General features: G+C 40.5%; 2 protein-coding genes across 3 annotated transcripts; both read left to right on the top strand.

Annotated features, from left to right (window-relative positions):
- Positions 1-6,863: 6,863 nt before the first annotated feature.
- Positions 6,864-16,641, top strand: lmbrd2a (LMBR1 domain containing 2a). 2 transcript variants are annotated; one of them, XM_041937341.1, is made up of 18 exons: positions 6,864-6,876; positions 9,619-9,832; positions 10,032-10,141; positions 10,510-10,608; positions 10,895-11,062; positions 11,230-11,440; positions 11,582-11,656; positions 11,791-11,895; positions 11,987-12,170; positions 12,594-12,775; positions 12,974-13,107; positions 13,309-13,414; positions 13,850-13,947; positions 14,548-14,651; positions 14,850-14,896; positions 15,036-15,144; positions 15,689-15,782; positions 15,898-16,641. In XM_041937341.1, exons 2-18 carry the CDS (start codon positions 9,659-9,661, stop codon positions 15,959-15,961), a joined length of 2,064 nt encoding a protein of 687 aa, XP_041793275.1. In that variant the 5' UTR covers positions 6,864-6,876; positions 9,619-9,658; the 3' UTR covers positions 15,962-16,641. The 2 variants fall into 2 exon arrangements, with proteins under 2 accessions (XP_041793275.1, XP_041793274.1); XM_041937340.1 differs by lacking the exon at positions 6,864-6,876 and adding an exon at positions 8,764-8,951.
- A 561-nt stretch (positions 16,642-17,202) lies between these two features.
- golm1 (golgi membrane protein 1) lies at positions 17,203-26,659 on the top strand. The gene is made up of 11 exons (XM_041937145.1): positions 17,203-17,371; positions 18,881-19,022; positions 20,200-20,379; positions 21,084-21,138; positions 21,263-21,365; positions 21,504-21,627; positions 21,769-21,928; positions 22,029-22,256; positions 22,583-22,741; positions 22,924-23,017; positions 23,676-26,659. The coding sequence occupies exons 2-10, from the start codon at positions 18,894-18,896 to the stop codon at positions 23,013-23,015; spliced, it is 1,230 nt and encodes a 409-aa protein (XP_041793079.1). The 5' UTR covers positions 17,203-17,371; positions 18,881-18,893; the 3' UTR covers positions 23,016-23,017; positions 23,676-26,659.
- The last annotated feature ends 443 nt before the right edge of the window (positions 26,660-27,102 follow it).

Raw genomic sequence — 27,102 nt, 5'->3', positions numbered from 1 at the left:
AAGCTAAGTAATAAGATCTGAGTCTCCAAATTCTTTTAAAATGTTAAAATAAAGATCCAGGTGGTCTACAAGGTGAAATCCATTTCTTTCACAATTTGATGGAGGTGCTTTTAAAACCAATACTAGAGCCTTAAATTAATTCCATTTAATATCCCATTTAGGGGTTGGATTGGGAGAAGGTCTAGCCATTTAATGTCAAGAAAGTATTTGCTTTTAGCAACGTTTCACATGTCTATGCTCCAGAACGAAATCATTCATCAGTCAGGCTTTGGTTCAGAGACAATGATCTGATCTGAGTGTCTTGTTGGAGCTGCAGTTTTCATGACCAGACCAATCTGTCGGTCTACTAGTGGATAATTCCTTATTGAAACAATATTCCTTTTACTATTAGAGTGAGGAGTTGGTGGCCAGCGCAATTCAACACCACTGCAGACTACGACCATAAAACCAAGCATATAGTTCAATTAACACCTCTCTGATAATGTCAGTCAAACCTTAACATTGTTAACTTTGTAGAGGTAGAGTTGTTCACATTAAAGCAATAAGGATGAGGTTAGTGACATATCAAAGCTCCATCGTCTGCACCAGTAACAGTTATTATTGACATTGTTTATATCATTTGAATGTAAATAACTAAGGAAGAGAGAAGAGAAGAGAAAGTAGCTCATTTATTTCTCTCACTTTCTCGACCTATAATCTGATTTGCTTAGTGCACATTGGTCTCTGTGTACACCGAAAATAACTAATGTGGAAATGTTAATGCTGCACCGCAGGCTTCAGGCCGAACAATTCCTTCTTTCCATCTTTCTTACAGAACTTCCTTCTTCCAACAATATCCATTCCATTTCCATAAAAACATTGCGAAATCATCCCTGAACACTGTGTATGTGACGCCAGCACCGCCACGCCAAGCCTTTCCCATCACTGAAGCTCAGCTCATCTGGAAAGCTTTAAGTCGGGACCTCACCATTCCTCACCCTCACCGCAGTGACCCACATGGCATCCGTCACACAGCTATCCTAACAAGCAACAACAGACAACAGCCTCCTTTGTCTTCAGCGAGCAAAGCAAGGGATCGGCTGGTGGGGTCAGCTGCAGAGGCGATCTTGTAAACTGCAGGGAGGGAAAGAGAATCGGGGATCCCGCCGTAAAACACGCAGAAACAAGAGAGAAACAGGTGAATGTGGCGCATTGCCATGGATGCAGGGTCGAAAATGTGTCGCCTTTGGACTCTGTTTGTGTGTACACTTTTGTTAGTCACATTGTGAGGACAAAAATATGTTCATCACTAGGACTCACCTCCCATTTGTGGACAAAAAGCAGCATGTCTGCAAAGTCCCCCTGCTCAATGTGTTTGAATGTGTTTTTCTAAATGTGTGACTCTAGAAGAAAATGTTCTTCACATTCTTCTGCACAGGGTAACTCTCATGTTTGTATGCCAGCCTGGCTCCGTCCAAAGGGTGAAATAATCTATCTACCACCATCTAGAGCTCAATAAGTGACACATTAGGTTTTGTTTCATCTGTAGATGTGATTTTAATCATTTTTAACTAAGTAATTGAACTTAATATTCAGAGTATTTTCACACATCTTAAAGTGTCTCCAAAAAATGAAAGAATCACTTGTTATATTGATGGTTTCCATCAATAATGGCAAGAATAGATAAAAACAGCATGATTCTGACAACAAGTGTAATTTTTGCATTTAAAGAAGTTTTGGCCACAAAAGAAGAATAGTACATACGATGCAAAAGTATCTCAAGTATCTTCATCAGCGTAATGCTGTTTCAATCATCCAGCTGCATACAAGATCTCAAACTGTCCACTTTGTTGATAGAGAAAGTGGTTACAATAATGAGCGATGTCATTCTTCTGTAATTCTTTACTATCATTTAGAGCTGCTTTTTTTGTTTAAAAATATTATTTATTTTGTAATTTACCTCAGAAGCCTAATTTCTCAGCCTGAAATAAAGGATTCTTTCTCAAAGGCACCCTGATATATAAGCGGTTATTTTGCCTTTCTCCTTTGAAGCAGACCTTTTTCTAAGTGGAGCATGTGAATCCACCAACTTGTCCTTGAACTTCTTCAAAGCAGTGTTTACATCATTTTCCTGACATGCATCAGACCGCTGCAGATCTTTAACATCATTCAGCCTTTCCTCGAGGCCGCTTACTGCCAGTCCTCCCTCTGCCATTATTCATCGTTTGAATCTGACGTTTGCATTGAATCTTTTAAAAGTTCGTAAAGAGTGTCTGTGCTGCATTTCAGTCCACTTGTTTCTGAACATTACTCCTTCCTCCTCGTTGTTAAAATGTCCTCCTGTGCTGATCTTCATTGTGGACCAGCTTGATAAACACTCCATCCTATTCCTGCTTTGAATTCATTATGTTGTTTTCAAATGACTTTTGACGTTTGAACCACCTTGTATATCATATCTTCAAACTTATCTGGAGTTAATTTAGAGCTGGTCTTCAGCTCTTGTTCATCTCTAGTAACACACGTCAAGTCTTTTTGTTAGCTCTGTTAATCTGTGAGTGTTGGAGGCCGCAGCCTCTCAAATTCTTCTGCGAGTCTGGTCTTAGTTCTGTTAAATAGATTACTGGAGGAATGTGGAACAAAACGGGCTACTGTTTTTTCATCCTTATGCAATGATCTGTTCACTCATTGTTGACCACAGGAGCCATGTGCCTTTAATGTTATCACATGTTCTGCTGGGACTGACTGCGACAGGATCAAAGCGGAAAATCAGATCATGACAAACATGTTGGCAGAAACATTAAAATACGCTTTTGGACTTTTGTTTTTGCCTCCCTAAGAGAAAAAGTCATATTTGCATGTTTACATATTACATTTAGGCAGCTTTCATTTGCTAGAAAATGAAGAGAATGAGGTGATTTCTTCACCTCACCTACTGCTTTTGTACTTGTACAGTATATGATGTCACCAGCAACCTATAGGAACCACAAAAGACCTGGTATCACAAACACACTAACTTTCCCTCTCTCATACACACACATGCACATTTCATACACACAAAAAAACACACAGGCCATACCCTCAATCTCAGCACCACCGAGTGCGTGTAACTCTAGCTGGCCCAGACTGCTCCACCAGGCCAGTCGTTTCAGATGGGAGTGGTCCTCTCTCAGGGGAGTGATGTATCCAGGACAGGTTATAAGATCTGCAGTCTACAGTGGCCCTCTGGGGACACACAGAACTGGGGCCACATTGTTCACCAGTGTCATTGTGCACGAGGGTTTCCCATGGATCAGATGTTACAGACTTCAAACCCAGGGGTCTCAGCGCACTCGTAGCTGTTGTTCAGTGAGCACGATGGGAGACGAGGCTGTTCACACACCGTTTCTCACTGATCTGAATAACGCTGGACGTGCTCCCAGCGGCTCGCCGTCTGGATGTGCAGAGGGAGGGTAGTGCCGGGGAGCGAAGGGGTAGAATAAGAGATGCTAGACACATGGATAAGGGTGACTGAAGACTCAAACGAACTCTGAGGAGGAAGAGAGCGGGTAAAGGCAGCGGAAGAGATAGAGGAAGTCTAGACGCTCAGTAACAGTAGCAGACTGGGCTCAGAGGCAAAGTTTGTCACACAGGAAAACAAACATGCCCTGCTCACCAACAAGGAATCCCCTCTGTTCGACACCACAACACGATCGAGGCGAAAACAAAATGAGACACCTTTCGAAAGACAAAGAAACGCTGACCGAACATACTGTGTATATATTTTTATTCATCTCAAAGGTTGAATCACACGATGAGTTTTCATGGATGAGAGCACTTGTTAGCACACATTTTACAGTGTGCAGTTTACAGTGGTGGAGAGTAACTACATGCAAGTACAGTCTATACAGTTCAGTACAGTACAATTCTGAGGTACTTTACTTGAGTAATTGCATTTTATGTTGCTTTGCATTTCTATTCCACTTCATTTTGCAGGTGTATATTGCACCATTCACTCGACTGCATTTATCTGACAACTTTAGTGACTTTGCTTTTTTAAAACATAATCAAAAGTAATAAATCATGATGTAATATTATTGATTTAGCTAGATACAACTAGCCACACTTTTAGAAGCTGCAACGTTAAAGTGATGGTTACAAATGAATGCATCAATAGTTTTAATCCAATATTATCATATATGTGAGTTTGAAATGGACCTTTCTTTTTTAAGCAATTATTTCTTTGAGTTTCCACTTGAGTAGCCTTAAGTTTACTAACAGTTTACTTTATTTACATGAGCCACAGACAGGAGACAACAGGAACCATTCCTGCATATTCATTACATATGCATGAATGTGCAAATGCTCAAAGTCAAAATTCCACATTGTCTGCACATACTGTACGTAACAAACAACAACGTTACTTCAGTATTAATCCAAATAATCTTCATGATTTCCATGCGTAAGCACATGCATACCTACTGTCCATGTGTATGAATTCATGTGTGTGCACACACAGAACAGAAAACAGAAGTGCATGCACCAGTGTATCATCAGACATACTCGTCCAACATCCCTGTTTATCTTTAAAATGAACCCTATGAAGCTTTCCAGGAGTCCAATATAGTATGTTTACAATTTCAAACTTTAATATTAAACAGGTACATTTACACCTGTAGTTACTCAATCTGCACAATGACTATTTTTAAACTCATACTTTTACTTGAAACAGAGTATTTTTACACAGTGGTGTTGCTACTTTTAGATGTGAGTACCTCTCAGTCTTTACCTTCTTCCCTGTTCAGGTTGATGCTGACTGGTTGCTATATCAGTATCTGATTGTGTTTCAATGTGCAGTGTTAATGGCCTGAATCAGGTTCACCTGTGTCTTTGCTAGTGGCTGTGATTGAGTTTGTTTTTTTGTCTTGTATGAATGAAGTAATTTCTCACCACTGAGCTCCACTCTGTCTTATTAAAAGACTTATAGCGCACGGCTTCAGTACGAGGTTTGAGTTTCCCAAATAATCAGCACCCTGTGGTGCCAAGAGGAAAGACCAGAAACCTGACCGAGTCTTTGCTGTGTTTGAGACTCTCAAAGATTAAAATATGACACCGTTCTTTTCTGTATCATAAACAACTGGTCAAAGAGGCCCATCTCGCTATGAACAAAAGATTAAAGTGATTAATGACAAAAGCATAAAAAAGAGAAGACAATAGCATGGAGAGACAGCTAGTACCTCACCTGATGGCAGCCTGGGTTTAGTCTCAAGGGTCTGAACTCTTCTTAAGATGAATCGCTGGCATGTTTTTTTTATTATTATTATTTTTATTTTATTCAAGTATGGTTATTGTTTTCCTCTAATGAACGGCATGTCTTGATAGAAGCATGACTGCATGAACCCCTATTTAGATTGTGAGTATGATAATCAGAAAAAACAATCTAACACAACACCATAATCATCATCATCATCTGCAGCATGCTGGCATTATGTGCAGCTGTGTCAGTACACATCATCCTGTTTGTGCCATTTGTTGTAAGTTATTTAGTTAGCTGGAAGATATGAGGGTGTTTACATGTTTGCTGCAGTATTGTATCAAATTTGCCTGTTTTCAAATTCTGGTCCTGAAAGAAATTGTGTTGCATTTTATTGAAATTTATGAGTAACTTTAGAAAGTAGATGATCATAAAGTTGCTCTAAAACTGACCAAAAAACACTGACTATTAGAAACATAATGGCAGTAGGAATTATTACAGGACTGTTGGATTAGACTGCATTATTTTTAGCTCGTAACAAATCCTCTGTCTGCCTCCTCTTTTCACAAACTGCTCCACGGTTTCTCTTTACCTGCTGACCTGTGTAATCACAGAACAAACTCACTACCTCCTTCTAGTGGTGGCAACTGTAAAATAAGATACCCTTTATATAGAGTTCCTGTCAGTTAACATTTGGCCTAACAGGCAAGTTAATATTAACAGCAACAATTTTAAAGCCACTGGTTAATTTTTGCTGAACTCACAGAACAGAATGTCTCCCATGACTTCACACAGACACATTTTTTAATTCATTTTCACATTTCTTCTCACAAACCACAGATGTTCAGATACACTCAGACCATATTTTCCAGTATGAGTGCACCTGTCTCTCAGCCTGTCTGCGTGTTTGGTGTGAAGAGTGTGAGTATAAGATAAGGCACAATTCAGAACTGGATGTAAAAAAAACTGCATCAGTATTTGTATATTCTAGATTAAATGAGGTACTAACAGGTTTATCAATGAGGATGCTGCTATAACGAGAGCACTGTAGGGTCTGAATGGTTGTACGGCTTATTACGCTAATCCGAGACAGTGCAGGGGTTAAGGTGAGAATGTAGGCTGACAGATGGCCTCGCTAAGCACCTGTCGATGCTGCCAGGTTTTAACTGTACTGTAACTGTTTGGATCAGCGCAATTAGACGAGCGAGCGACAGAAACAGAGAGGAGTAGTGTGACAGACACCGGGACTGGTCTACATTGAGCTTCATCATGTAGACTGTGGATGCACAAGAGCTGAGCAGATTTATAAAGCAGATGGAGCCGATGGACAATCTTCTGGAGGACTGGCCGGAGTCTCTGGACATTTTTGGGTCAGTTTGGATGGATGCACTGGGTGTCTCCAGAGCGGCTGACAACTGGTCTGTCTGCCTGTCTCTTGTCGAACACCTGTGTCTGGATCTGCTGAGTCAGATGGACTTTTTACTGGAACACCGAGCTGTGTGCTTGAACGTACTGGGCCCTGTGTACGCTGACGACCCATATGTGTGGATGTTCCTCCACAACTGAAATGGACTGAGGATGTTTTTCTATCTTTGCTGCCTTTTTTCTGCGATTTTTTCCTCAAATGTTTTTTAGCCTTGCTGGCTGGCTGTCATTTAGACCATGAGGTAAATCTAAAGCTCTCTGTCACCACCAAGGCATTTTTTAGAGTGCAGTTGTCCACTTAGCCTTTTCAAGTTGCCTCCGCTTTAAAACACAATGGACATTTCAGAGTGACAGGAAAGTGACTGCAAATGTAAGCTAGTACAGCTTTAACACATTGTACCTGAATTCACTAGATGTTTCATATTGAAGGTCTGAATTGCTGGGATTGGCTTTTAAAGCAAATCAAAGCTATTGTACTGTTGTCATGCTGCATTGTTATTGAACCATCCTCACAGCTCCAGTGAATCTACCGTTTAAGCCAGCAGTCATTAACTGAATATTGTGTGTTTAAGCGTAGAGCTGAATGAGAAACGTTGCTGAAAAAAAATGCATTTTTTTCATTTCATGTGGCTGCATGTGCAACTAACTGCTGGTCAATTCATGAAGACAGTAAAACAATCAACATTCATGATAACTGGAGGTCTTTGAAATTCAATTCATCTTTTTATCTGAACTCAACGCCAGTTTGGAGAGCATCACAGGATGTAATGTAAAATATGTGACCTATGTTTAAGTGTGTGAATCAGCTCTGCAGTCATTAAACATCGAAATGCACATCTGAAAAAGTAATGATGAATTATTGTCGCAGCCTGATTTAGTGTGTGTGTAATTCTGAATGAAATGACAAACAGAGACAGCATTTTGTACCATTGCAATAAAATGTCACAGTGAGGTCTAATCTGCCAAAAAAAGTTATTGTGTGTTTGAAAGTATTCAGTTGCATCCTCATTTCACAGCTGCACCATGCTTCATCTTTACCTTAATTTTTCATCATCTACACATGATATGCTTTCACCACTTCTTAGAAACAGCAGATTTTCTCAAATACAATACATTTGCTGATGTAGATTGACATTTTCTTCCATTCAACACAATATTTATGTCTATAAACACTTTAGCACCCTGCTGAAAGAACGCTGAAATTTTGTTATGAGAACAAATGCAGTGCAGTAAGTTTTATTCATCAAGCCCAAAATCACAAATCTGTGTCAGAGTGCTTTAGAGTCTGTATATACAGCACATTCATCCTCAAAGCCTTGATATGAGTCAACTCTGAAGTGTCTGCTGTGTTAAAACGCAGAGTATAAAGTAAGATTTTTGCAATGTTTTGTGGATCAAGCAGAGTCTGGTATATATTCCAGGTTATACCAATTATCCCCACAGTATGTGGAGTATCCTCTCTCTATATATTTTCTATATATTTTTCCATATATATGAGAAATAAATGTGAGGTATAGTGTGTATACCTTTTGCCACGTATTTAAATGTAGGTTGCAGTCACAGTACTGTGCAATATCAGTGGTGGAAGATACATAAGTAAGTAAATTTAATGTTATATATATAAGTACTGCACCTAAGTACAATTTTGAGGTACTAGTTTAAAAGTATTTTCATTTTCTGCTACTTTATACTTCTACTCCACCAAAGTGCAGTTGAACGTTTTAGTGTTATGAGTAATTTTTAGAATGATTCGATTAATATTACAAGAAATTATCAACAAATTAACGTTTTTTGTTTATTATCGATCCATTAATATGCATCAATAATCCAAAAATGCAGTATAACACAGGCTACATTATTCTGAAAAGGGCTATTCTGCAAAATGTGTACTTTAAGTGTATGTTGATGCTAATTCTTATGCACTTTTGTGGTTTTTGTCACTTAATAAAAACAAACAAACCTTTAAACTGTGCAAAATATGGCAATAGTTGTTTGCTTCGTGGAGCTACCGGTATGCCAGGGTCCGCTTTCCTGTTTCGCCTACAATACCCAGAATTCCGCGCAGCGCTGCAGCGTAAGCACGCCGTGCGGCTGTTACGTAATGTAGTTTCAAATGTTGTGTACATTTGTCGGGGTCCACGTTTGAAGAACACGGTGTGACAATAAATTCAGACAGTTTGCTGGGTTACGAGTTCCAGCCCGAGAGACCAGACCGAGAAGGTGAAGGTCTGCTCGCCTCTTCTTTCTGTAACAACACCAAGTCCACCTGAAGCGACCAGCGGGACCAGCAATGAACAAAAACAGCACGGACAGGACGGTTTGTACACAGCCTACAGCTGTTTTCCTCCAGGAGTTAAACATGGAAACAGTCAGCGAGTGGAAGTAAAGACAAGAATAATCTTAAATAATCCCGCATGAAAAGTAATACTAATGTCGGTTAAGAGGTGTAATTGATCACAGTCTGCATGCCACAGTCACATTATTGCTGTTTAATACCGCATTTTGAAAGCACATTTAGAAAGATTGCCGTACATTACCTCTATAGTGATAATGTAGCTAAATGACATAAAGGTTTATTTGATGTTTGCTGTGATGAATTACAAACGTGAAGCAAGTCACAAGAGTTTCAGATTTTCCGATTTTAATGAAGTTAATGAAAAGCCAGCAACAGTAAAACAAATGTAATCAGCTTTCTAAACCATAACAGCATCATTTACAGAGTGATTAGCTGGAATATGAAGTGTAGGCGGCTTGCTTTAATGGACTAACACTGTCTCACTTCATCTGTCTTTATTTTTTCCTCTCCTCGCCTCCTTTCATTTGCTCCTGCTCTCTCCCTCCTCGCCTCATTGCTGTATCATGTATGTGTTTCTCCCTGGGTGTTCAGGTCAGACTGTTTCTCCCTGTTTATCCAGCAGATAACAGCTGATATCCAGTCTGTCTGCTGTTTGTCCAATCTCCTCTCTCTCTGTCACCTCCTCCAGTCCAACATCATGACCTCTTGACGTCTGTTCGTTCATCGCCATGAGTGGTGCTGCGCTGGCCGTCGTGGTCGTGGTGGTTTTCCTCTTGGCCCTCTTCCTCCTCCAGCGCTATGGAGACCTGCGGAAGCAGCAGCGGATGGTCCTGCTGGGGACGCTGCTGTCCTGGTACCTCTGCTTCCTCATCGTCTTCATCCTGCCGCTCGACGTCAGCACGGTATGAAGCCACTGCACCGCTTCTCAGGATAAAAACAGGATCCACAGGATGCGAGCCTGCGTGTGTTTGAGAATAATCTGTGTCTGAGGGAGGCTGTGTGTTTCTTCACGCTGCTCTCACCTGCACCATGTGGAGTGATGAAGAGGCTTCATCATGTGGCTCATGGAGACTGACTGTGTACTCTCTGCTCCTCTTTTAGACCATCTACAAGCAGTGTGTTCTGGACAATGCAAACCACTCGACTCCTGTAACACAACCGAGAGGCTCTAATCAGATAGAAGACAACTTCTCTGCTTATCCAGCTGTCAGGTAAATGAATTGTCTTGGATTATTGGTTTCTTTTACTCTGGGTGCTTCATACGAAATACTTTTATTTTTATTCATTTACAATTATTTTATTCAAATAAAATATCATTTATGGTGCTGACAGCATTGAAAAATAACGCTGAAATTCAGCAACAACGTGCCTTTCTATAAACGGTTTTATATTGAAGAAGTGGTGGGTTTTTGGCTTTTTTTTTATTTGGGTGAAAGTGTAGGGCTTTGGCAACACCAAATATTCATCTCTGTGGCACTGTGGTAAACAGCTGTGAATATCAATGCAGTTCAAATTGTGTTTAATGACACTGTGTGTGTACATGTATACTCACATTCTTCTGTGTGTGTGTGTGTTACAGTATACCAAAGGCTTGTGAGGAGCCATGGAGTTATATCCCCGATGGCATCCTACCAGTGTTCTGGAGAGTGGTGTACTGGACTTCTCAGTTTCTGACTTGGTACGATCCAACCGCATACACACACACACACACACACACACACACACACACACACACACACACACACACACATACATGCGCACACACACACAGTCAGCCACTTATTTAAACCTCGGCTGTAGCTGCTGTACAAAATGTTAAGTCTTTTCTCATAAACCTGATTATCCTGACTCTCTCTCTGCTGTGTGTGTGTGTGTGTGTGTGTGTGTGTGTGTGTGTGTGTGTGTGTGTGTGTGTGTGTGTGTGTGTGTGTGTGTGTGTGTGTGTGTGTGTGTTGTGTATCCAGGCTGCTGCTGCCCTTCATGCAGTCGTACGCACGGTCAGGAGCTTTCTCCAGAATTGGGAAGATTAAAACGGCTCTCATTGAAAATGCCATCTATTATGGCACCTACCTCCTTATCTTCATCTCTCTGCTTATCTATGTGGCTGCTCACCCGCAGTGGCAGCTCTCATGGTAAGTCAAACGTTCAGGAAACAATATACGACTAACACTGAACACTGCTAAAAGAAAAACGAAAGCATGCCACAGGTCTGTTGAGCAACACTTGTGGACTAAAGTTGTGTTTTCTAAGCTGGTGTTATGTCAGTGAGCTGATTTATCTGTGTTTGTAAAACTTGCAGGACGGAGCTCCAGACCATCGGCATTACAGCTGCCAACACTTGGGGTCTCTTCCTTTTGGTGCTGTTGCTAGGCTACGGCCTGGTGGAGATCCCGCGTTCTTATTGGCTCTCATCTTCCCATGGTTACCTTCTGGCCAAGACCTACTTCAAGGTGGCGAAAATGGCTACTGAGAAGGCAGCAGCTGAGGAGAACCTGGCAGATGTTATGGAGGTTTTACAAATTTATAATTCATAATTCCAGCTGGTGCTAAATCTGAAAGGTTTGTCCTGTAGAGGGCAGACAACAGACTTTGCATATTCAAAAATACATTTATTTGTATGTATAAAAATAAAAAATATTTCTTTTTATGAGGACGTGGCAGGTGTCCATGGATCTGTCAGGTACAACCACTGTCTCAGGAAGTGTGTGGACACCATTTTGACAAAGGTGAGAAGTACATGAGAAATTTATTAGGCTATAAAAAAGTTTTCCTTTTTACGAAAACATCAAAAGTTCAGTGCTGCATTTACAGTTTTTACAGTTCGGTTCTGTGTCTTCATCTGAGTGCCGGCTCATTTCAGTGTCCCCCTGAGTACCGAGAAGAGATGGAGAAAAACACGGAAAACTCTGCCGGTGAACAGAATGTCCTTCCCACCAAAAGAGGCCTCGTTAATCTCCACAAAAAAGTAATGACTATTTTTCACTTTCAGTGTGATTTTGAAGGAAACTACGCCAACATGTGACCGTGTTGCCTGTATGTGTGTGTGTGTGTTTCAGGTCATCTCTGCAGTGCAGAGACACAGTCAGACTCGTGTTCAGTGGGCTATCTTATTAGACGAGGCCTTTCATCTGGAAGATGTGGCTAAAAGCCAGAGCAGCTCGGTACGACAGTTCGTCCACAGCTTCCCCTCGCCACACCGTCACAGCTGGATCCACAGGTTCACCTACTCTCCCACTGCGGGTGAGTTCACAGTCAAAATCTTGTTCTTTACTGAACTGTTTTAAAATATAATGTCTACCTCTGGTCAAATATCTTATCAGCAGTGATTCCTTGGGATCCCTAATGCTGATATTTTTCAATCCAGTCGGTCTGGTCATGAATGTAGACCCAGTTTGTCAGATAAACACCCTTAACTGCCCGCTTCAATAGAAAGATGTACTCCAGCTTTTTAAGAAAAGAGAAATGATATCTTATGGCCCTTATTCTGTAAAACCTGCACTGAAATTCAGTCAAAAACACAAATCTTTACTCTGTTTAGAATAGTACAATGTTTAGTGCACTGTATTAAAATAGAAAAGACAGTCCATACACGTAGAAGCAAAGTCTTAATACTAGTATTTGTGTGTGTCTCTGTGTGTGTGTTTGTGTGTCCTTCCCTCTCAGAGTGGTACTGGGAGTGTGTGTTCAGGCAGAGTTCCTTCAGGCTGCTGGCAGTCCTCCTGTGTCTCCTCTCAGCAGCAGTCGTCTGGTCCGAGTGCACCTTCTTCAGCACGAGCCCCGTCCTGTCCCTCTTCGCCGTGTTTGTTCAGATGGCCGAAAAACGACACAACTACATCTGCATCGAGGTATGCACGTATTCAGCGAGGCACGCAGAAACGCACAACAAACCAGAGCTCCATCAAGCAAGAATGCACCAAATGAAAAACCAAAACACACAGTCCCGTAGCCTGCAAAAAATCTATAGGTTTGATTTGTTAGTGTATCTAGTCCGTCCAACTGTGAAATAGCTGACCGGCCTCCTCTCTCTGCTTTCTCACCACCAGATGGTGTGCTTTGTCAGCATCCTCTTCCTGTGTGTCTGCGTCTACTCCACAGTGTTCAGGATACGAGTTTTCAACTACTATTACCTGGTGCCACATCACCAGACTGATGCTTACAGCCTGCAGTTCAGCGGCATGTATGTTCCTCATAAAGACCCGATACAAGATATTTATTGCACAGCACAGGTGTAAGAAGCAGCGTGTTCTGAAGCACCTGTTCACTTTTGCAGTAAACTGTGTTACAGGGAACAGTTTCAAAAGAGGAAGCAGAGTTCAGTCTGGTGTTCTTACTTTGCATTGTGATATCGGGTTGCTCCTCTTTGTTTTTTTCCTCGCAGGTTGTTTTGTCGTCTGACTCCTCCTTTGTGCCTCAACTTTCTGGGCCTGATTCACATGGACTCCGCCATCTCACATCAGGACAGGATACAGACGTCCTACACCTCTGTGGGTCCCACACAAACATGCACAAACCAATACATATGCAGACATTCATACTAACAAAGACATATTAATCCACACACAAAACCACATCACCAAAAAAGCCCATCAAAGACTGTGTTTCCTAGGACAGCTCAAACAGCCGTCACTGACATCGTACTCACCTCGTCCATAAGAGTTAGGTACGGCAGCACTGACAGCCACACACGCAGACCTGCAGCGCAGAGTCAGTAAATCATCCAAGATTATCGGCATACCCCTCCCATCGGCTGAATCACTTTATCACAAACTCACAATCAAACCAGCAAAAAAAGAAAACACCTCTGACCCCTCTCACCCTCCTCACCTCCTCCTCCAGCTGATTAATGACTGACTCAGTTAGTTAGATGAATTTGATTCAAACTAAATGGAGCGATGTCCCTCTTTCTGTCCCTCTGTCAGATCATGGGCTCTATGCGTGTGCTATCTTTCATATCTGATGGCTTCTACATCTATTATCCCATGCTGGTCTTGCTGCTCTGCTTTGCAACTTTTTATAGGTAAGCCATTAATTGCTAACAATTTAAGATGCTGTCATCAACTGAATAGAAAGATTACATTCAAGTGTTGTTTTGGTTGGTTTGCTAGAGCTAGATTGATATTATCTTGTTGCAGATGTATCAGTATCAGTGTAAATGTAGCCCGATAACTAACAAGAATTTGCAGTACAGAAATACCAAACACGGTTTAAGTGATTAACTAGATTAGGTCCTTTAGAATCAGTGCGTCATAGTTATATAGTTTGTGCATGAGTGGTTCTGATAGATTTATCAAATGTAAAATGTCCCACTTAGTATGTATCCACTTTCTGAAAATATAGTATTTTCCATTTCTTTTTTACCTTTACCTTATGTGCATCAAGTAGGAGCACAAAGAGAAAGTAGGATTACACTCATGCACCAGTTTGCCTATACTGGCCATGTAATCCCCCTCTGTTGTTGAATAACAGATCAGTACTGCACAGAACGTCTGTGGGGAAGGAATCTGCCCTGACAACATTTTATTGGTTGAATTTTCTTGCTTATGTAGTACATAAAAATACACATTTAACAGTATGTAATTGTGTGTGTGTGTGTTTGTGTGTGTGTGTTTATACGTAGCCTGGGCTCTCGCTGTTTGAACCTCCTGGGCTTTCATCAGTACATTACTGATGATGACATGACCTCTGACCTGGTGGATGAAGGCAGGGAGCTCATCAGAAGAGGTATTTTCATCATAAATTAACTAACTTTTGGGTAAAAATGAGCCCCATTATGCAGACTCCTGTATTATTTCTAGCAAACTTAATGTTAGTTATTTCATGAAGCAGGTACTCTCACTGGCTCACTTTTACTATTTAATTCTTATATCTCACTACAAATTAGGTTTGTAATGAAAGTCATAATTATGTTCACTTTTGTAGAAAGAAGAAGAAGACAGAAAGCTGAGGATGGAGGAAATCAAAGATCGGTTAGAAAATTCAGATCATCAATTAATCTCTAACCATTTTCTAAGAAGCCAAGAAACTCTTCCCAGTCCCGTTGGCTCACTGGTTCTACTGGTTTGTGTTAAGTGTGCCTGGTATTGTATTTTTTGCTTCCTGTTTCAGGCCTGGAGGGAGCGGTGTGGAATCCATGGGGCTACTGGGCGGACCAGAGTGGGTTACACTGAGTTGAAGGATAACCAGAGCAGCCCTGTCACAGAGATCAAGAATAGTGGTAGGGATCAAAGAAAACTCCTCGGAGCGGGGAATAAAATATTTTTCAGTGTCGCTCTCAGCTACTGAAACTGATGTGACCAGCTTTTCAAGCAGTGTTTGGGTGCATTGCTTGATTTTATTTTATTTTATGCAAATTTGTGTTAGTTTTATGAGTGTGCTTAGAGATATTTGACCACTTGACTCACTAAACATCTGCATTCCTGCCACAAAGCACCCCACCCACTCAAGGTAGTTACAGACTCTACAGTTAGATTGGCTTACTTGGAATATGCACCACCTGCTCCCACAGCAACGTATTCTCAGTTTGCTCCAGTGTAAGGCACTGAGTTCTCCTACATGCATAGTCAAAAATCTTTCTGTGTTTTTGCTGCAGAATCTGCAAACTAATAATGAAAACCCATGTACCATTTCTGTCCCCTCACACATTCACACCTCTCTCCACTAGTCAAATTAACCTTTCATGGATGACGATCACTTATATTCATGAACATTTTTGCATGCTTTCCGTTTACTGAGTACACCCTGCTCTGTGTCTTTCTCAGTTATCACATTCGCCAGAAGAGATGGAGAGACGGACGAACAGCAGAGAAGCTTACTGCATGACAGGTCCAGCGATGAAGGTTCACCAAACAGAAGGTTTGCTGGTTTCTTTTTGCAAAATGAATAGATAAATAACAATATGGATCACAGAACTTACAACAAACAGGTTTCCTTAATTTCTTACTCTGTCTCTCTGTGTTCGACGCCGTAGATCCAGAGGAGGACATTACCTGTCTCTGTCACCTTCTCGGATGGGCATATTTGACGATGTGTGATAGACAGAGGACATGAAGGCAAAGCAAAAAGCGAGAACATGCTGAAATTGAAAAAATGCTAAAAATTAATATATTCTTGAAGGAAATTGAATGAAAAGGATTATGCAATATCTCAGGAAATAAATATGGATATACAATCAGAAAATAGATTATAGTGAAATATAAGCCCTCAGTGGAGGGTTTTATACTGTATCTCATCTGATTTCTTTGACGGGATTATTCACTGAAAGAAGTCACTAACAGTGAAGGGATGTTACTCAGCCAAAGCCTTAACCTGTCTGTGCAAAGCCAAACCTTTTCAAATGCATTTTTGATATTATAGTGTATAGCCATAGTGTTTTACAAGCATAGATTGAAGGATGAAAGAGATGGCGGACCTTCAGTGACTGAAGATAATCATACATGATATGTGTGGGAAAAAATAATTGTTATCTGAGTATTTTACCGTTGATATTTTTAGTTTTAATTAAATACCTCACTGTGACTGAAACAAAAACAAAATGAAAACCAATTCATGTATTCAAAGTGAAAATCTCATCACTCTAACTTATTTCTTGCAGGATACTTTCTGTTTGGCATGACATGACTTGTTTGTATGTAATGTAGTCTACAGACAGTTTCCTAACAGGTGTTTGTGTTTTGTAATTGTGTCTGTATCACGATAATGCATTAAAAATCTAATCATTTTACCCATTTATGCAATGTTCATTAATCAATAATAAGATATTCAGTTTTTGCATCATAAAATGTTCATGATATAAAAAGCAGTTGGGGTGCAAATGTTTCAAAAGCTAGTGTACATAAAACTTGCAAGTAAGACAAATATTTTTTTTTTGCTATGATACAGATGACTTAACAGTTTTTTTTATTAATCTTGAATTAACAAATTAAGTTGTTAAATTTGTTAGATTCTATTTTAATCTGATTATTAAAGTCCTACCATTATCAGTAATGTTTGGCATGTGTTGAACGGTTGCCCGTGCTGCCTTCCCGTGTTCTTCGTAAACTATATGATCCGTAATAGTTGACAGATCGAACAATCAAATGATTCGAGTTTTGAATTGAAAATAGCGACTGTAGCATAAATTCCATAATGTAATTTTACTTTTGAAATCAACCTTACAGAATCACTTTGCATATTAAATGTATGGGATAAATGTTTGTTTAACTTATTTTACCGCTAAAACGATATCTACCCCAAAACACATTTTTTCCTACAGCAACCAGAGGCGGCACCTGACTGTCCCGTTCACAACACAGAGGGCCTGTGCTGTTTGGCAGTCATGAATACGAGCTAACTCCCTAGCGGTAATGCGCTGTTAATTTCCAGAGGAACGCGACCAGATTGTAAAACACATCACCAAGTATCACTCCGTATATTGGGCCCAACATTTATTTCGAGACTATCGGGTAAGTATATGGGGTAGCTGCTGGCGTTAGCTTGCTGTTAACCTTAAGCTAACAGACAGTGAGGACAAGCCATTCTGTGGGCGACAAGCTAACGTTACGTGGCTAACGACGCTAGTGTTAGCTGGCAACGTAGAGTGGCAACGCTGTTTGCTTTTCGCACGGGCTCGAATAATAAAATTCGACTAATTATGGTGAATGAGTTAATGATCATTCTTTGTCGGGTTGGCTGTTTCCGTTTTTGACAAATTACATAGTAACATAACGTTATGTCTAGAAAGTCTGCGTGATGACTGTTAACACCGGTTCATGCTCATTCCTGAGCCGAACACAGCTGATCGATTATACGACTAACCTTTTTGACTAGCTGTTCAATGTTAACAGTTCGTTAGCTTAGAAAGAAGAGACTCAGTCCGGTTACTAGTTGGCACGTTTAAGGTGTAACCTGCTGCTAGGCCTGTGCTGTGATTTTGGTTGTGGACGCCAAGATTTTCTAGTCGTATGCAAGTGCTTGTTTGTCATCTTGGGCTAAGGTTTGCTCCCTCTGGCCATCCTGGTTGACTGGGAGTCGTCGACATTAATATTATTATCATTAGTTAGCTAAAGACAGATTAATACGACACGTCTCATTCCCCTCAGGTAAATCACAACTGATTATAGATAATGCTGTATTCAACGTAATCTCGTTGTGGTGTTTGATTTGTAGCCACTGTTTTATGATTCTACCACAGCGTCTGCTTGGATTTTAGTCCTTGAGAAATCTGCATTAAGTAATATTCGAAGTTACTTGCTAGCAATCAACAGTTCTTTGCACCTGGGTCTTGCCTGGGTCATTTGCATGATGGGAGGAATCCAAGCACGGAAATGCAGGGTTGGGCATATTAGTTACATGGACAGCTTGCACTGCAACAGCCAGACAACATGATACTGTGCCAGTTTGGATCTTGGTATGGGCGAATAGCTGTTGTGTTTTGCACTGATGGATCTCTGGGAAAATGTTCTTTCCCAGCAACCCACAGACATTTTTATTGAGTCAGCATTGTAAGGGACAAACTGCTGTTTCATAGTGTTGAGCAGAAGGCAATACAACTTACAAACGTGGTCTTAATATTTCTGCACATGAAAACAAAGTTGCATGTATACAGTATTTCTAATGAAATTGATAAACATACTCTGACATCTGTATGATCAGATAACATTTCCTGTACACATTTTTTTTCTGGGTTTTTGCACAGCTTGGTTGGATATTAGCTTGATACAAGCAGAAGTGCATTGAGTTTTTCACACATTAATAATCTAACAGCAAAAACCAAAACACCCCTAGACTCCCTTAATGACCGTATCCAGGTTATCAGCCTTAATTAGCATTGTGTCTGCTGACCAGTTTCAAATAGTACATTTAATTCAGGGCTCACAGACAGAAGATGCTTTTTTGAAACACATTGTTTAAAACGTGTTGTATAGCATTATTGGAAAGTGGGCAGACCCTGACTGTGGTGTCTGTGTGTCCAGTTTGTAGACAGCTATGGGTGGGCTGGGAAACGGGCGTCGTGGAGGAAGATCACCGCCTCTTATGATTGGTGCTCTAATCGCCTGTATCCTGGTTCTGGGCTTTAACTACTGGGTGTCCAGCTCCCGCAACCTGGAGCTACAGGTATGTTAATATTTCTCTCTCTCTCTAGGGAGGGGGAGTGTTTGGGTGTGTGTTTGTGTATATATATATATATGTGTGTGTGTGTGTGTGTGTGTTTCTGTGGTTTTCTAGTGACAGTGCAAACCCCCTGTTTTTTTTTTTTGTTTTTTTTTTGCAATGTCAGCCTCTAGGTTACAGCGCTGTCCTAAACTTGATGTGTTTACAGTTCTCATGCTGTATAATGATGAAAAAGAGGTCATTATTAGGCAACTTTGTTGGGTTAGATCTGCAACGCAAATGCAAGCTTCGCTTCTGCAGAAGTGAGATAAAGTCCAAAACCCAAAGACTTTTCGACCCTGTTTGCACCTGCCATTATCAGGCGTCTTGGGTGATCCCATCGCAAGCGGACAGCCGAGACACATCGCTGTTCACGCCTGTGTCTGTCCCATGTCAGCAAATAGACACCAGAACAAATAGACCTGACGCCCTGCATTGGTGAGGCATGTTTACACTTCAAAAGACATGCGGTGACATGCGTTTCAGGCCACCTTGGCAAGTGGTTTGAGTGATTGGAATATGTGTCCTGGTGGTCGTTTACATTTGTATTTAGCTCTGTCTATTTAATGTCACGTTAAATCCAGGTGTAAACAGGGTCTTGATTAACAACCATGAATGACAAAGAAAAGCAGCACATCCTTACATTTTGGAAGCTAGAACCAGCAAATGTTTGACATTTTTGCTTGAAAAATGACTGAAACTAGCTAATCATTATCAAAATATTTGGCAATTAATTTTCTTTTGATTGACTAATCATTCCAGCTCTAATTATGTGATTTCCCTTTCTAAAAGACAGTAAAATGCAAGTCTTCTATAAGCAAGCAACTTAGCCCAGGACCTTGCTTATTTGCTTTGTGGAGCAGGAATAGACTTAAGGGCCAATGAAACATTTTGGTTCTTTTGAACAAACAGTTGTGCCATTGGTGCTGATCTGTTTTTTATTGTCTTGGGTTTAAGTGACATTAAGAAGAAAAACAAAACACAGCCAGTTAGCTTTGTATTTTGTCATTATAATCTGAGTTTCTGTCAATGCTCAGTGTTTTTTCAGTGTTCACTGCACAGTCAGATTCCGTGTCGTCTTCTGTCTCAATATTATGAGACACACTTGAATGAGCTAACCCTCTTTGTTTGTGTGATACAGACTAAGCTGTATGAGTTGGAAGGCCAGGTGCGGCGTGGAGCAGCCGAGCGAGGAGTAGCAGAGTTGAAGAAGAATCAGTTCCAGGAGGAGATCCAGAGACAGAAGGAGCAGATAAGCCACATAGAAAGCCTCTACAAGAGACAGCTGGAAGGATCTCAGAACACCTGCAGCCAAGAGAAGGTGCACACTAACACCAGAGAGTTAAGAGTTCAATGGGGACAAACCGCACAGTAAACTGCTGCCTGTAAACTATAACCACAGTGGAACTGGGGGGCAGTGAAAACACTTCTTCGACTTCCTTACTGTTGTGGTTCTCACTTAAAGAGACAGGTCACCCTAAAATTAAAATAGATTTTTTTCCTCTTCACTGTAGTGCTGTCTATCCATCTATGTTGTTTTGGCATGACCACCGTATCACTGTGCAGAGGGGAGCATGCATCTACTCCCCTAACCCTCGTCTGACATTGCTATTTTGTGGAGATTAGTTTATAGGTAACCAATACTGCTTCCTAACGTTACAGCTCAGTTGAGGAGGACGCCGTTAATGTTTACATCCCTCGCTGTCATGGGCACAAGTCTCTCGTCCATGAGGACATAACTGACGCTTCCTTCTGCACAGCGATACAGTTGTTGGGTGTATTTTGGTCGAAAGAAAATATTTCCTCATGGATCTCAACTGCCACTTTGAGCAACACAAGCCAAGTGCCATCTAGTTCCACTGTATTTGAGAGAAGGACTCAGCAGCTCATACCAAAACAGTCTAGATGCACTACAGAGGAAAAAAAAAGTCTAATTTTGATTTTGGGGTGAACTGTCACTTAAACATGTAACATGCACTGTAAAGCAACAGCTCATATTGAGAAGTGCTGTGTTTTTGCTTCTAGGGCGCACTACAGCAGAACATTTCCTCCAGTACCAAAACCATACAGGAACTCAAAGGTGACAAACTGTTGACATTTAACCTCTTTGTCTCAAAAATTGCATTAACAGCCCACAGAGCTCCATGGAAAAATAATATTATTCAGTTCTTCTTAATGTTTTTTTGTGTGTGTCTGTACTGTAGATCAGCTGAACCAGCTAAATGATGACCTGGGGAAGCTTCAGAAGGAGCTGCAGAGTTGCCAAGGCAACATCAAAACCCTTAACAACAAACTTACTTATGACATGTAAGAAAAAGAAAGTAGTAAGCTTCAGATATATCACACGCACATGAGCTTCTGTTGCCATCATTAATTGCCTCAGTCCAGAGAATATATTTCCGTTATTTCTGGTTAACATGTATGTGTGTTTGTACACATGTGTAGGACCCATTGTCAGTCCCAGGTCCTGTCCCAGAAGGAGTTGTGTGATGAGAGAGTGGCAGCTGCTAAACTTGAGGTTCAGAAGAAAATGGAGAAGCTCGTCTCTCCTCCAGCTGTCTCCTCACAGGTAAGATGACGTTCATGTGCTTCCAACAAACCGCTAATAGCACTGACTGAGTTTGATCTTCCCTGCTTTTACAGTCGTCGTCCATGCAGCTTTTGATGGCATAAAGTAATGTGGCATATGATGATGTTTACTCCTCGGCAGGAAAATGCAGTTAATGGAGCATTAAAAGAGGATGGAGCAGTCATTACGGTGGCTAATGCAGCTAAGTCATCAACTGTTGGAAGCCACACACCAAGCCTCTCTCAGCCCAAAGACAATGAACCATCTGAACTCTTGACCAATGACATCATCGTGGACAAAGGTAAAAGTTGTTGATGTTCTGCTGGGTTAGGCTACTTAAGTGTGTTTGTATATCTCTATACGCTCACATTGGCCTTGCTGTCTGCCTTGTTTTTTCAAAGGGTCCGATGCCCAGGTGGACTTGGAGCCAGCGAAGGATCTCTCCGAAGTAGAGTCCCAGTCTGTTCCCTCAGCTGCTGCAGTCAAGCAGGACACTTTGCTACCACCAGAGGGCACTGTCATGACAGAGGAGATTGAGGCAGAGACCAGTAAACTTGTGAAGAATAATCTGACTGAGGAGAAAGACATGGAACTGATGGATGCTCATGAAGAGGGCACTCACACAGAAGGTAGAGACCTCACCTTTTAGTAGTTGAAGCAATCTGCAATATAGTGCTTCATTCACTGATCTGATAGCTTGAGCCTGCACAAAAGCACAAAACAACTCTACTGCTGCCTCAATTGCACAGTTTTGTTGACACAACACACAGTGAGGCAACTTGGCACATAGTAGCACCATGTCCCCCTGACATCCAGCGAATACACTGGCTACCATTGGTTTGAGGGCTAACAGAGGCTAAGAGAATGTTTTCCATGTCGAAAGCAGTGAACTAGTTACTCATTCCTGTTGTGAATTTTTTATAAAATAAAACAACAATTTGGTCTCCGGTGACAGACCCTGGGATGGAGGGTATGCTGATTGGACGGGGAAAGGAAGATGAGAATCCTATTGGTCAGAAAACTGAGGAGCCAGAGGAATATGATGCAGACGAGCAAGTGGTGGGTGGAGTCGATCTGGAGAAACAACAGCAGAGTAAACGGCCTGAAAATATAGGTATGTGAGTACACATAGATTCAGATCTAATAAGTAAGTGTATGTGTATATAGAGAAAGCATCAACGACCGAGTACATTTTTAGTCTCCAAAAATTTGAATGAGGGGTAGGGATAAATGCACTGTGCTAAAAAGGGATTTGTGTGTGCTCCATGTTAATAACCACACTGTACTTTCTGATAGACTTGGAGCAGGAGCTGGCTGACTATAATGGCGATGATGAGAATGAAGGCGAGTTTGAAGCAGACAAACAAGCCGAACTTGCTCAAGTCTAAAGGTATACACTGAAACAAACGCTGATGTCTTCCTCACTGACATTCACTGGCTTTCTTGTTCTCTCAACATGCCATGCATTGTAACAGCTAAAAAAATCACTTAATGTCAGACAAGTAGCTCAGACATTAGTTCAATATCAAGCTGATCTCTGAGAACGGTCATTGTTTATTTCATGGCAGCAGACTGAAAACATTTAATCCTCAATCACCATGTTTTCTCCTCTAATGTCTCAGTATCTTCACTGTGCTTCCAAACAAGTTCAATCAAACTGGTACTTTAAGGGGCTTAAAACAGCTGTGTGCAAAGATGAGTCTGCACAGTGAGCACAGGTTCATCTGAACTGCAGCCAACTGCCGCTAAACCAGCCGTACAGTATGAGGAAGAATAATAGCAATTTATTGTCAAGTCACATTTTTGACTATCACAGCAATTTTCAGTCAATACTTTCAATTTTTTGTCCATTCAGCAACTTTTACTGACATTCGGAATGTTTTTATAGTTGACTGAACTTGATTGCATTTATGTTGTCTTAATGAAGTGTTATTCAGCTTTTTGGATCTTTTCGTCAGTGCTATAGGCACTGCCCAGCTGTATTATTAGAAAATATAAACACAGATATGCTTGTGTATATATTACTATTGATTTTTTTTTTCTTGCAGTGCTGGAGTTGGAGAATGAGCCTGAACACCACATTAGGAAGAAGGACCCCTGTACACCTGAACAGGTTAATGCAGCCCTCCAAACACAGAGGATACAAAACAAACCCAGATGGAAATTTCTATAAGACAGAGTTGACGTGATATTCGGTCGGGTAGGTTGCCTAAGCATTTGCTTCCTGGAATGTCTCTTATGTCATCTTAATTGCATTTGTATATTTCATTTGATTACATGTTCTCAGATATTTCATCAGTTGGGATCGTCAGGTTCTCTGTGTTAGAGTAAGAATATTCACAACTATATCCAATGCACAATATTGTGGAAGAGCCACAAAAAATGGCTGAAATATGCAACTGTCAGCTAAGTGTGTGTACTCATATTTCCATTCTCATGTGTTTCACTGTATACATATAGCCCTGAGGTGACTTTGTTGCAGTGACTGTGTACTCCTCATCTCAACAGTTTACACGAGTTGGCTTAAAAATGGATCATCTCAATATGCCTGGAAATTGCTAGATTTTATTTATGCGATTAGATGTGTTGTTTATGTTTGCTCTGTAGTAACTGGAACTTGAGTGCAATATAAGTGATGATAATGTGCAGACCCTTACAGGGTTGTGAGGTGTGAATATGATCTACTGTAAGTGATCCCAATGACAGAACTCACCCATCAGAGGGATCTGCAGCACAGGTCTCTTCTCTCTCACAGATTCAACATCATCCGAAACAATGCCTTAAGTTTCCCATGCACAGAGCCTGTCATAAAAAGGATGCTGACTTTAGGCCGATGGACAGGACAGTTTGCTCTCCAAAACGTCTGTCAGTGAATGCAAATGAGGCTTTCTGTAGGCTAACAGCAACAAATGAAGGAAATGTGCTGAGAGTCTTGTTAGACTGCTGAGTCCACTTATGCTAAACCCAGTCATATGGCAAAGAAAACCAAAACACTCCTTGATTCCCATGGTAACCAAACATGATTTTCAAAGTAAGGTAGGCTGAACAGACATGCCATATAACAAGCAGGCAAATTCATCTTCTGGATCAAATACTGATGTAACTTAGTCAGGTTTTAAACACACTTTATTATCAAATGACATTTTTGATCAGTCGGTAATTTTAGATCATAAACTGTCACATTTACAATCAGTAAGACGTAAAAACAGTTGTAGATTATAATTAGGGGATAGTTTGGAACACCAGGTTAATATTTGCCGATCAACCATCTTATTTTCTTTTGGCACATGCCTTATTGATTCTGTGTACACCAGTTCCCCCTTGCAGTCAGTTAGTTGCTTCACAGTGGAGGTCGGACGTAGAGCCGTCTTACATGTTTACTGGACCTGCTCCAAGTTTTGTGAAATCACTTTGTGGTTACTGCCTCTGGCCTGCTGAATTGAATGAACTGAAGATTTTTGAGAATTGCTGTAACGTTGTGAAGGATATTTCCTTGAAGCCGGAACAGTGTGTCGTGCTGTGGGGTTCCTGCAGATCCAGTAGATGTGAAGTATTCGGTAGCTGTGCTAAAATGTAAGAGTCCATTGACCCAAAGCTGCACTAGACTGGAAATCGTGTGGGTGAGCACAAACATGAACTAATTTTAGATAGGAAATAACAAGTTAGTGAAATTTTGTGGCAGGATCTTTTGTTGCCTTGTGTTTTATACAGGACAGATGATTTATTTTATTTTCCAGGTAATCTGCTCTATTTAAAAGTGGTGACTTTGACTAAACACTCAGTGAGTTGTAGTTGTAATTGCCATCATTTCCATAAAGGTTTGACATTCATAATCATGTAGTGGAAAGTTATCTTCCATTATTTGCCAATCTGAAGCTGGGTGATGACAGGAGGTGATAAAGTGTGTTGTACTGTATATACAGTTCAGCTCTTGTGCACCTGTCTGGAACAAAGACAGGTGTGCAGGAGACAACTGACGTTTGATCACTGAAAGGTCTTCTGTCCATTTTATACTGGTGCAAGCTAAGGCTGAAGCTGCTGAGCTGCTTCTGTTCCTGAGGTTTCCCAATGTGTGCTGAATCTTAGCTAAATGTCTCTACAATTACAAAATGCACAAGACCTGTAGTTTCTCTTTTGACTTAAAAAGCCCATACATCAGCTTCAAAGAAAATGTATATACAGTACATATATGGAGCATTGTCATTTTCTGTGTATTTTTCTCTAACTCTAACATCCCCGTTGTTCGCATTAGAGGTACAAAAACACATCGTCATCAGAACCTTTTCATGCATAATTTGAGTGAATGATTCAAAACAAAGTTGCTTTTTTTGGTACAATTTTAGCTTTCTACCAAAAGTAAAAATAAGATGGAATAATACACTGTTTTATACAGGTTTCCATGTAAAATCAACATGTTGTTTAATGTCTTGGAAACTTTGGAGGAATTTAAAGTAAGTTTGTGGGTTTACAGAATGCTCAACCACAAATCCTGTTGTCCATGTTTTTTTTATATTGGAGCCCATGAAGAGTCTGTAACGTATTGCAAACAGCATTTCAGTGGCAATTCATATTATCAGCTCAAATTTAAGATAATGTCTCCTCCTAAGCATTATCCGTTAACTTCAGGAGGAGTGAGGAGTGTTGAGTGCTGACGACAGATTGTTTCCCTTTTTGTCGATCTTGCAGGAGAAATATTGTTTCTGACATTTTTTTTATGTCATTTTATTTTCAAAGTTGCTGTTATTTGTGGCTGGTTTTGTAGTCTGACAACACAAAGCTTGGACAACTACTGCTTTGTTTTGTCAGAAATCTTTGTCTGCCTATGTACAAATTAAAAAACGTCCTGTTTTCGGAACATGGACAGAAAATGTTAATGACGTTGAAATGATTTTTATAAATTTAATTCACTTTTTTGTTGATTTCATGTTTAAATGTGTATTTTATTTTGAACTGCTGAACAAATTTGTGAAAGGTTTAAATATTCATAGGCTTTAATGATGATAGAGAATAAAACTTGTTTTTATTACCACTATCGAGACATGGTTTCACGTGTGCTTTGTTGTTTGGTCCAACCATTATTTGTGATGAGCTTTAGAAATGTACTGCAAAGCAGCTGGACACATACAGCTTTAAGAGACTTGTTAACCGCTTCATGGAATTTGGCTAAGCATTTGCATAGATATCTTCATTTGTGACTATGTTATGAAGCCTTTAATCACACGTGTATTTTACATGTACAGATCCAGTCAACTGTCGGTCAGTTGTTTCATGGGTTAAAGCAATATTCCCAAGAGTTACCAATTCTGGCACGACACCGAGGATCTACAGGATCACCGTGTCACTTTCAGACCTGATCATACTGCTTTAAGAACCTGTTTACCTGTGGAATGATCCAAACAGGTGTTTATGTTTCTGTCGAAAAGGACAAATATTTATGTTAATGTTAGTCAAAGTATTGAAGTTTGAAAAGGGATA

Source organism: Chelmon rostratus, chromosome 5, assembly GCF_017976325.1.
Source record: "Chelmon rostratus isolate fCheRos1 chromosome 5, fCheRos1.pri, whole genome shotgun sequence".
Lineage (NCBI taxonomy): Eukaryota > Metazoa > Chordata > Actinopteri > Chaetodontiformes > Chaetodontidae > Chelmon > Chelmon rostratus.
The sequence above is the reverse complement of the archived record's forward strand: the minus strand, read 5'-3'. Positions and strand labels throughout refer to the sequence as shown.